This window comes from Labrus bergylta, chromosome 7, assembly GCF_963930695.1.
Source record: "Labrus bergylta chromosome 7, fLabBer1.1, whole genome shotgun sequence".
Lineage (NCBI taxonomy): Eukaryota > Metazoa > Chordata > Actinopteri > Labriformes > Labridae > Labrus > Labrus bergylta.
In genome coordinates this window covers 29,777,791-29,789,619 of record NC_089201.1, presented here as the reverse complement: position 1 = coordinate 29,789,619, position 11,829 = coordinate 29,777,791, and the positions used below count along the sequence as shown (strand labels likewise).

At 37.9% G+C, this 11,829-nt stretch overlaps 2 protein-coding genes across 3 annotated transcripts; one reads left to right on the top strand and one right to left on the bottom strand.

The window, feature by feature from the left end:
- The first annotated feature begins 1,736 nt into the window (after positions 1–1,736).
- On the top strand, positions 1,737–5,369 carry LOC110001981 (zona pellucida sperm-binding protein 4-like). The gene is made up of 8 exons (XM_065957350.1): positions 1,737–2,848; positions 3,052–3,236; positions 3,346–3,443; positions 3,526–3,686; positions 3,773–3,965; positions 4,100–4,247; positions 5,038–5,113; positions 5,197–5,369. The coding sequence occupies exons 1-8, from the start codon at positions 2,326–2,328 to the stop codon at positions 5,286–5,288; spliced, it is 1,476 nt and encodes a 491-aa protein (XP_065813422.1). The 5' UTR covers positions 1,737–2,325; the 3' UTR covers positions 5,289–5,369.
- Positions 5,370–6,882: 1,513 nt separating this feature from the next.
- Positions 6,883–11,341, bottom strand: tmem263 (transmembrane protein 263). 2 transcript variants are annotated; one of them, XM_020657576.3, is made up of 3 exons: positions 11,215–11,341; positions 9,371–9,444; positions 6,883–7,976 (listed from the first exon to the last, which is right to left on the bottom strand). In XM_020657576.3, the coding sequence occupies exons 2-3, from the start codon at positions 9,438–9,440 to the stop codon at positions 7,672–7,674; spliced, it is 375 nt and encodes a 124-aa protein (XP_020513232.1). In that variant the 5' UTR covers positions 9,441–9,444; positions 11,215–11,341; the 3' UTR covers positions 6,883–7,671. The 2 variants fall into 2 exon arrangements, with proteins under 2 accessions (XP_020513232.1, XP_020513231.1); XM_020657575.3 differs by having other exon boundaries at positions 11,151–11,308.
- Between the last annotated feature and the right edge of the window lie 488 nt (positions 11,342–11,829).

The window sequence follows — 11,829 nt, the reverse complement described above, 5'->3', positions numbered from 1 at the left end:
GAAATAACACATTATCGTCATAAGCCTATATGTTAAGTTTAATTTAACCAAAAGACAAAGATCCCTCTGCGCTCAGCTACATTCAGGAACATTGCCTTTAGCTGTAGAGACCGGCAGGTTTAATGCCATGCCAGAGGAAGACCCAGTTTGTTTGCTGTGTGAGTTAGGAGAAACTGAAAACGAGATTCACTTTTTGTTTTACTGCCCGATGTACGCTGACATCAGGGATGTTCTTTTTAAAAGAATGTCTTCAATTTATGTTGATTTCTTTTGGCTAGACGATTATGAAAAACTTGAGTTGTGTTTTAAAAAAAGGAACTTTTGTTATAGCAGATTTTGTTTGTAAAGCCTGTGGAAAAAAGACAGAACACATTGTTTAAGACTGAACTGTGACAGGAGCCGGCAACTTTGTAATGTTATGATTTGTAAATGTGAACCACTGCAACTGAATTCTTTGGAGTCTTATGAGCCCATGAGGGTTGGGCACTTTGTGTTCATGACACGAAAATAAATTACATTAAACAAAAAAATCAATCATTATGTCTCAAAATGATGTACAATTTGCAGTTATTAAAATAAGAAAAAACAAGCCCTCAATTTTTCAGCTGTATCCTACGAAGCTATAATAATTATATGATACTGCATCATTCTTTGACTAAAAGAGTCTTCTTAGTCTTATAAATGTAATTTTGACTGACGTGAATGGACTGAAGCTGCTCGGACACAAAGTCTGTCTGTCTATTTGTCTATTACAGACAGACTATTATAGAGGCCTGACAGTCCCACAGACAGTTTCAGCCTAACAGTGGTGGAGAATGACGTGAAGTCAGAGCCAGAGAAGCTGAGAATAAGAGAGAGATGAGCAGGAAAAAACGTCTCTGAAAACCTCTGAAACTCCACCAGAGAGAACGTCAATGAACAGACACAAAGCTCCTCTTCCTTTTGCTGAAAGGAAACAGACGTGAAAGAAATGCGGGACGGAGGTTGAGCTGCCTGTCGGTCCTTCATCATCATCTTCAGACGGACTCGTACAGCTTCTTCAGTTGGTTCTGTGCATCCAACATCAAATCAGACCTACTTGCTAATATCTCTGCTCCTGTCGGCCATCTTTAACAGATTAAACATAAACATGTCACATTTTAAATGTCTGAAGATTTTACCTTCAGGAAATTAGATAATGGTGATGAAACCAAGTCATCTTATTTCTTTCAGTCCAGATCTTTATCTACACTTTATTTCACACACCTGGCTCAGGTGAAGTCAGTCTAACGCGACAATGCTGCTGAAATCAATCCTTCAGGGGAGTTTAATGAGCCATGTTTGTTGAAAATGTTTTTAGAAAGGTGTTGAGTTCAATTTTTTAGGGGTGGCTGTGGCTAAGTTGGTAGAGTCGGTTGTCTCTCAACTGAAACGTTGGCTGTTTGATCCCCAGCTCCTGCAGCCACATTTCCAAGTTGGTGTATGAATGGGGTTAGTTACTTCTGATGGCCACTTCACATAGCAACCACTGCCTGAATGGGTATGAATAGGTATGTGTGACCTGTGGTGTAAAAGCACTTTGAGTAGTGTTAAGGCTGTATGTTTCCCTGTGCTGTGTGTTCCTTCTCCACTTCCTGTTGTCTCCAGCACAGGTGAAGCCACTAATTGAACAACAAGGCACACCTGGCCACAGTGTTTAAAAGACCAGTGATGGCTGCAGAAAGAGAAACATTTTGGAGGAGACGTTTGGAGTTGAGACTGCTGTGCCTCTCAGTCAGGGATTGTCTGTTGTCTTTTGTTAAGTTACTTTCTAATTTGATCTTTGTTATCTTTAAGTCTAAGTAATTGTAATAAATCCCTTTGTTTTGACTTTTGTTAAGGTGTTTAGTGTCTTTTAATGATGGCAAATGATTGCATCTTATCTTACAAATTCACGGTAAAAAAACAAAAACACAGCTAATTACAAATAGAATCTACGGCCATAGTGACCTTTAAAAGAGTGACTGTGACCCAAATGTTTTACATGTCAATATTTACTTAAGAGGCAAAATGTCATCCAAACCAGTGATCAGGAAGGAGACATGTTCCAGCCCCTCCTTTTACCAACACAACTGATGAGTTGTGAGCTTTATCAAAAGAGATGTTGAATCATTTGCCCTGATAATGTAAAAAAAAAAAATATTGCACAATAATACCCTGAAGCTTTTGAGTGGCTGTAGAAAAGACAGGGAGCTGTGATTGGTAGTTGTGTGGCCTCAGAGGTTTTTTTTCAAACCTTGTCACATATAAATTTGTCAGCACAAGTGATATACCAGGGAACTTTCTGGACCAAACTGCTGTTAAACCATGGCCAAGCACTGGAGTGCCACTTCTTTTGTGGCTCTAGCACTGCTTGGGTATTTAGTTGGGACTGAAGTTGACGCTCAGGTCTTACCGTGGCTGAAAAAGGGCTTTCAACCTCCTCGGGATCCTCAAAATCCTCAATTTCCACCGGCCCCACCTTCACCGCCACAGACTCCTCAAAATCCTCAATTTCCACCGGCCCCACCTTCACCGCCACAGACTCCTCAAAATCCTCAATTTCCACCGGCCCCACCTTCACCGCCAAAGACTCCTCAATATCCTAAAGTACAACCTGCTGCACCGCCAATTAATAACTATCATGGTTCATATGATCGATATGATCAAACCCCCCAAGACCCACAGTTCCCTCAACCACAGAATCCAGTGCCACAGATACCTGTCATCCAGAGCTGTGACGTTGAGGAAAGATTGAGAATCCCATGTGGAGCTTCTGACTGCTCTGCTGATCACTGTGAAACCATAAACTGCTGCTTTGATGGGCAAAAGTGCTACTTTGGAAAGGCAGGTATGTTTTTGAACTGTGTTGTTAATCTCAATTTAACAATTCTTGTTTAACTGATCAATTGAAAACTCTACTGTCAATAGCAGTCGGAAGGAAAAGATAGCCCTCAAAGACTAATCTTTCAACCTCCTAATGTTTTTAACTTTACGTTTGATCAATTATGTCTAATCTTCTAACCTATGATTTCCTGTTTTTTATGACAACAGTGACTGTCCAGTGTACCAAGGATGCCCAGTTCATTGTAGTAGTGGCGAGAGATGCCACTCTGCCCAATATCGATCTTGAGTCAATTTCACTGTTGGGAGAAGGTCAATTCTGTACATATGTTGGCTCTAACTCTGGCTTTGCCATCTACCAATTTCCTATCACTGCCTGTGGCTCTGTTGTTATGGTAACACCGTCATTTTCCTGACTTTTTGACCTTTATAAAGTAACTTTGGAGTTCATTATCTCATAACATAACATAATCATAACTGTAATTTTTTTTTCACCTTTTGTAGGAGGAGCCTGGGGTCATAATCTATGAGAACAGGATGTCTTCCTCATTTGAAGTTGGAGTTGGGCCTCTGGGGGCCATTACCAGAGACAGCCGCTATGAGTACATGAAACGTTTTTCAAAACTTCTCTTGAGTCCAAACAATGTTATGACCAAAAAACATAATGCCAGTTGTCCTTTTCAGGTTGCTCTTCCAGTGTAGGTACACTGCCACTTCTGTGGAAACTCTGGTTGTTCAAGTATTACCATTAGATAATCCTGTTCTATCAGTTGCGGCTTTTGGACCTATCAGAGTACACCTGAGGTTAGCAAATGGACAATGCAACTCAAAGGGTTGTTATGAAGGTATGTATGTCTCAGCCTGCTCGTGTTATTTGTCAATAATTTCACAATGTTGGCTGTCATACTAACTGGTACTCCTGCTGTCACAGCGGATGTGGCCTACAGCTCTTACTATACAGAGGCAGACTATCCTGTGTCTAAAGTACTGAGGAACCCTGTGTACGTGGAGGTTCAACTTCTTGAAAAAACGGATCCTAACCTTGTCCTGACTCTTGGACGCTGTTGGACAACCACAAGCCCCAACCCCCACAGTCTGCCCCAATGGGACATTCTGATAGATGGGTACGAAACATTTTAACTATCGTCCTCTTGATGGTGATGTGTTTTGATACACATTGTAGTTCTTTCCAGATCTGTTTAGTGGGATAATTCTTTTTTTTTTTTAAAAGCCTAAACTTTTCTTTCTCTCAATCCAGTTGTCCAAACAGGGATGATCGCTACTTGTCATCACTGGTTCCAGTTGGTCCCTCTTCAGGTCTGGATTTCCCAAGTCACTACAAGCGTTTCATTTTCAAAATGTTTACCTTCGTGAACCAACTGTCAGTGGATCCCCTGAGGGAACAGGTAATAAACATATATCAACAATCACATTTGCAAAAGTATTATTTGGTATTCTCCATATTCACACTACAGCCAGTTTCCTTTGATGTCATGATGGGAGACTTGCATGCTGTTTTGTCATATGCTGTGTTACAGCTAGTGAGTCAGATACTGATGGAAATACGACCAGTTGTAATATTTCACCACATGACCTTAGAGATAAAAGAATAAAAGATAAACTGCATATAACACATTAACAGCTTATACAAGCATTTCACCAATTTCTACCTATGATTGCAGTTAGGGATTTGTAGTCTATTGTGTATCGTAATTTTAGCTAAGAAGTTATTGAGTGCTAATGTTAGATGACATTAAACAACAACTAACCCAACACTTTCACCATATTTCTAGCTAATTTTAACAGTTAGCTACGTGCGGTATTTGCAATGTTATCAAGTAGAGATGTAAGCTAGGAAGTAGGTCAAAACGTATTGCCAATCTTGTTTGATCTTAAAATAAGTCAGATGTGGGGGCGCTGGTGGCGCGGTGGTTTATGCGCGCATCCCATCCCTTTCAAGAAATAAGTCAGATGTGCACAATAGCTTCACGATCATCGCTCTGCAGTTGCTAAATCCTTTAGTATCGAGTCATGTTAATAACATTTTTATAGTTTTATGACCTCGGTCACAGAAATATGACATTATCTTCTTGATAACAGAGTTTGTGTGCTTTCCGTTCTTGGATTGAAATGAGAGGAAAGTGGTCGCCATGTTACTTTGGAAAAACTGCAGTGCTAACCCTCTGTCTTGTTCAGGTGTACATACACTGCAGTACAACTGTTTGCAGTTCTACTCAAGGCAACTCATGCGAAACGTTGTGCTTCAGAAAAAGTAAGAAATAAATGTATAATCTGCAGAATTCAAAAAGCAACATGCGGTTGAATCTGACCATGTTTTGTATGATTGTCTTGTAGAGAGAGATGTCAAGGCTGTGGATCAGGAGACAGCTGGGCCAAAGGTCGTGGTTTCTGCTGGACCTGTGAGCTTTTCCCGAGCTGTGCAGTGAACCGAAGAGTGTCACGGTCAATAACATGGCAGAAAACATTAAGTAAAATCACTGAAGCAATAAATAACATTGTTGAGCTATTATTGGTGTGAGATTAATCAGACTTATATCATGGTTTTGTTTGCAAATCAAATAGAAGGCCAAACATATGATGCAGTAAATCTTAAACAAGCTTGTATTTCCTTGACAGATCAAGACGACTTTGTGTCACTTTTTGTCAGCTGTAATGTTCTGTAAATATCTTATTTTCTTCGCAAACTTTCTACCAAATTTATTGTAGAGACAATTTTAACACACAAGAGGCAATAATAAATAACTCCTGGTTATAAATGAGCCCTCGCAAATAAAACAAACTTTTCTTAACACGTTTTACTGTAATCAATAAGCCGTCACTTTTCCATTTGACCCAAGGTCTTGTTGTATTGAAAATATATTAGGTTAAATGTGTAAGTTTACGATAAATATCTAAATTCTAGCTGTACCTTGTAAGGGTTTGAAAATGGGGCTTTATGTCTCTTTTTGTTTTCAAAATAATAAAATGTTTTCAAGAATTTGCATTTTAAAAGGTGGCAATGGAGCTTCTTTAAGACAAAGTGTAGGTTTACAGCCCCCTGAATCCCCTCGGCACATTTTTATTTATTTTAACAGTTTCTGAAAATGTTACTGTTCCAATAAGGTCTGGAAGTTAAGAACACATCCAAATATGCTGAAACACTGATATAAAGCATTGATACCTTCACCCTGCATCGGTATTTTCCAGACAAAGGTAGCTTTAGAAAAACTTGAATGAACACTTGAATTTAGTCGTACTGGTCTGTCAGTTCAAATAAAAAGTTGAAAACTCAAGTTAACACAGGGACCCTTTAAGGCTTTATATGTGATTTTTTGATCCAGCAGATGTCGCCCTTGAGCACCAGCATGAAACCAAAACAACTCGCGCTGCATTGTTGTGTTAACATGCTAATGCTAGCGATCTTTATTATGCTGGTATCTTCACACTGCATGTAAATTTACCTGAAATGAGCGTGATCTAGAAACACAGTTAAGCAGTGAGTACAGTATGTTATTCTTCTTTTCTCTAGTCCCTCAATTAAACAACTTTTATACACGAGGGGAGGAGTCAGCCGGCCGTCCCGGCGATGTAAACAAAGTGAAGATAGGACTCTGAAAACTCTGAAAACATCACAGACAGTGGGACTCGGGTGTTACACCCATTGTAGACAGTCATGACTCAGAGTTATTTTCAGAGGATATACTTGATTTATATTATATTTAAGTGTGAAAAATCACATATAAAGACTTTGAGAGCAGGATTAAATGTATGTCCGAGCTGAGAATTAAAACATTACAATTTGCTACAGCGTGAGGGATCTATGCTACAGTGATGCTTTTGTGTCCACAGTAGCAGTTTTTCCCACCAAGGAGATGTCATACTTTTATAGATCCCATTATCACCTTGTCAGTAGGCCTATCAATCTGTATAGCTGGTATAAAATAAGTGTAGTGTAGAAAAGGTTATTCAATTACCTACATAGTGCGTACATTTACACTACAACTGAAAACAAAGTTTATTAATTGAAATCAAAGCACTGTGAGTTTTTAAGATGTAGAAAGGAATATTTATTAATTCAACGTGATTCTGTATCCAAAGCATGATTGCAGTTCCACCGAGCTGAGAAAAGAACCACCAGAGGATGAGTTGAATTCAGAGGAATTTAAAAATGATCACATAAATTAACAAGAGGAATATCTACACCCCCACATCCAGCAGGCGGTTTAGATATTTAACCTGAATGCACTTTTCAAATGACATCGTATATATCAGATGTGTTTGTCTGGAAAAGTCTTAATAACACTGTAAACACTTTCTGACCCCCCATGTGAAATATATTCCCAATCCCTATGAAACATGTCCTTGTCAGTTACATTTCATAATTCATCAGTTGATTGTCTTGCAAGTGAAATAAGTGCATCAACACTTCTTCTCTGGTACTGAAGTAAACTTAGGTGAAAAAATACAACAGCTTGCAGTGGGAACAATGGTGTGGCATATTATGAAAAAAATGAGACATGGAATATTTTATTTGAAAAACTTCAGGCACGGGTGATAATCATTTGGTGAGTTTTCCTTTACCAACAGATTCTTTGTAAGTTTTTGCTTTACAGGTCCTCGCTGCATAACCAAATGAACCTGGGTGTACCAAGAGTCACATGGAAAAAATAAAAAACTAAAGACAAAAAAATCTCCCTCACCAAATGTGTGTACACTGAACTTTTGAGTCCTTTGTCGCCCCTTTCCTGCTCATAAATGCTAAAAAAACAGGCGTTCACAGTGTGAGTCATACACCTCAGCTGTGTGCATTCACACACCTCCTTCTCCACTTCAGTCAGACTTGTCCTTCTTTTTGCCTCCTCCTCCTCCTCCTATGGGAACTCTGCTGACCACTGCAGAGCCAACAGCAGTTACTCCTCCAGCTACAGCGCACACTCCCCCTTTTACCAGCCCCACGCCCATCGCAGGCACAGCAGCGACAGAGCACACAGCGGTCTTGGTTAGGTCCAGACTCTTTCCCCCTAACCAGGTCACACCGCCAACCGTGGCTCCCACAGCTCCTTTGGTGACACCATACAGACCGCCTGCCAACCTGCCAAACATGCCCGGCTGTGTCTGTGGGTGGTCCTTGTTCTCTGATATAAAAAAAAAACAAGAAAAAACATTTTAAGATTCAATACATCACAGCCAAAGAATCAGAGACACAAATTGGTGTTTATGCTTTCAATTAAAAAACTGTTTGAAAACGGGTCTTTGTAGACCTCTGCATATTGCAGGCTAAAAGAACAATGGCATTAACATGGAGAAACAGTGGTAGGCTGAGTATTACACGATGGTTTAATGAAATGTCTCTGGAAAAGATAACATATACACTTAAAGACAAACAAGAATTATTTGACGATATCTGGGGCCTATATATTAATTTTCTTCGGGATAAAGATCTGTCACATATTTTGAGCGAGGCTGGTAAAGAGTTGGTGATGTCTGTAATTGTGGTCGTTTTTGCAGAAACTTTTCTCGGCAGAATATTTGTGATTAACAAATCATCTATGGCAATGTACTCCCTTTGGTTATTTTTATTTAATACAGACAGTAATCATTTTGCAACATTTTGTAATTATATTTTTATTTATTATTTTATTTTGTATTATTATATTTTACTTTTACCCCCTTATTTTTTAAATGTGTATATATGTGCATGTGTTTTTCTTTTTTTTTCTTAGAATTTATTTAATTGTAATTGTGTGTCTTGGAAAAATGTTTAAAACTCAATAAACATATTGTTAAAAAAAAAAAGAAAAGAGTCTGTGTGAAGATGTTTTAGCCCGATCATTTCTAGATTTTTTTTTTAATACCTACAATTCTACAATTCATCTGGCAGTCACTTTACACAAAGACACAACATCAGATAATTATACCTGTATGAGTTTGAATGTTTGTTTTTGTTGAAACTGTATGCTGTACAAATGTACATCTGATCTTAATGGGATAAACTTCACTAAAATAAACGTAAAATAAAACAATAATAAATACATCTTAGCCTGCTTGTTATTTTCTTTAGTAAGTCAAGGCTTTTAAGGAAACATCATAAAAGAGTTACATTTTTTACTTGGATCACTGTCCACTTATATCTCTATTCTACTTTATCTATTTTGTATTTTAACTTTTGTATTCAAACTGACAGTTTATATTTTAGTTGAATATTTTTAGCTTATACCTTGCACTGTCGTTACGCTATACTGCTCTAGGTGACTTTTGAATTCCCCCTAGGGACAAATAAAGTTTTTTTGAATGAACCATCATATCAAGTTGTTTCACAGTAATGCCAATTGACTAATCAAACTAGACCAAATCGTCCATAAAACTCATGGACGCTGGATACTTCAGATAGAGCCAATTACTAAACATTTAATAATCCTTATTCCCAATACAACTGTTCTACACGTGTTCTTAGAAAGACTGCTGCTGCAGTATAATCTCTCATCGTGGAGCACACATTGGGCTGAACAAACAGTTATTAATCCTTTACCTGTAGCTTCTGGCTCATCTTTAAGGTATGCAGGCATGTCATCGGGCACCTGCTGCTCCGCCTGACTCATCTCTCTGAAAAAAAGAAACGACCTAATTACCAATACAGCAACACATAAAAAAAACACAGAACTTTAGGGAACTGTTTTTTAAATGTCCCTTTGTGCTGTTCAACACCAGGCTGTGCTCTTATGTTTGTGTTTACTGCTGACTTGTATGTTGAGAGGACAATAGCAGATACAACATAACTGCTGAGGTTTTTATCCCATCAAACCTTTCACATTGAGTCAAACAAAATATATTACACAGACTCTACAGAGACAGATTAATTATAATGTTAACAGTTAAACATGTGACAGAAGTGAGCACACAGAACAGAGAATAAGAGAGCTTGATTTGGGTGTGCTGCTGCTCTTAAAAAAAACAAGGCAGACCTGTTCACAGTGTTTGCTGTTAAACTGATGATGACATGTAAGGACATTTACTGTAAGTTTAAAGTTATTGACTACATATCTGTAGTGCTGATTATCCAATAAACCAAATTACTGAGTACTGTTGAATTTTAAATGACCTTTAAGCACAGTTTGGAGTTTAAAATGTGCCATCTGTAGCAGGACAAAAACCTTTGGCGATGCTGCTTTCAGCTGTTACGCTCTGAGACTGTGGAACAAACCTTCCTGAGAGTCTGAGAGGAGCCGAGAATATCGAGATTTTTAAACGCAATCTTAAAACTCATTTATTCAGTCTGGCTTTTATATAGTGTTTTATATCAAATCAAATCTTAACATTACTGTATTGTCTTTTTTTCCGACTACAATTTTAAATATTTTCCTCTTGTGTATTTATTTTAATATCTTGTTGCTTTTATGTATCGTATTTTCTTTTCTTTTCTTTTTATACATATTTTTTTTAATTCTTATTGGTGTGCATTAGTCTCTCAATGATTTTATAAACTACTTTTTGTCATTAACTTTTCTGCACTCTTGTTAAGCACTTTGAACTGCAATTGAATTTGTCTGAAAGGTGCTATATAAATAAAGTTTGATTGATTGATTGATCTGTTTTGTTTGGTTTTGTTCCTTGTTATGATTCATCTCAGTCAAAGGCTTTATAAGTAGCCTACTCAGTCATGTTTATTAGTTTAAAGCTGGACGAATGAAGACATAACTTCATAGTACAGTACAGTACACAGATGACATGAATTAATGGCTAAACAACCGTGTGAAACTGCGCATCCTACTTGTTGACTTCCCAACTTTAATGTATGAAAATAGGAGGCCTGCAATAAACTGGAGCATTTGTTTCGTTGAGGTCTGTGGCGGTTAGGCTACGTCACGTTACGTTTACGTTTACGTACGCTGACGTGAAACCCAACAGGCAGTTACGTTACAACACGACAGACGTGGATGTTAAATACAGTTTTTTTTTTTTTTTTAATGCTTACTGCTTTGTTGTAACTTTTTAAGCCCACAAAATGAGTTTTATTAAAAGCCTGAGTTTTTTTTTTTAAAAGCTAAATTAACGTGTTCAATCATCTAACAGACACGTCACACCCGAAACACAAAAGCATCACTTTGAAGGTTTGTTTCCATTACATCGATCATTAACATATCTAATCTCTCTGTCAGGGAGTTTGCTGATAAAGAGTGTTTTGGTAAGATACTTTGGCTCACTTTTATCTTACAACTGTCGCTGTTTGTTCTGCAGAAGTTCCCATAGCTGACTCTCATCAAAGAACCGTAACCAACCCCCTCATCTAGTTTACATAGATTACCACGTACCTTGTTTTCTAACGCAAACAAACTGCTCCAACTGTACTGTACGGGACCTTAAAAACTTACTGACCCCGATAATGTCCAGGTTTTCCCGGCCTGTAGTAGCTGCTGCCTGGGTTAGGCTGGCTTGTGTTGTCAGTGTGTGTGACTGAATTTTGGAGCAGGATTTGTCTCCACCCATAAAAACACACACAGAGGTCCACAGTGTCTGCAGACTGGAGCTCCAGCTGCTGGCTGCATGTAGGCTACTGTATGCAAATAAATGAAGCGCTCCCTGGGGACTTGAAATTAAGTCTTTGGAACAGATAAACATGGGTGAATTTTTTTTAATAATCAAAATTGATATTAGATGTTTTTGTGATAATTCTTAATAAAAAATATGCATAAATTGAGTGGTTTATAGCAGGAAACTATTGGATTAAGCTATGTAATAGTGCATGTGGAAACAGAAGTCCTCTAATTGGAAGTGATACAGACCCTCCATCATCAAACACCCTCTCTCATTTCATTTAATCTGTAGACCTGTATGTCAAATGTCGTATTAAATAAAATGCAGGATTGCAATAGAAGCACAACTTTCACAGCTTTAATGTGAATTTACACAATACTTTGAAACTCAATGTATTCTTAAAAAGCATCAAATCAGTGAAACTTTTAGAATAACTTATGGAAGATGAATCTTATA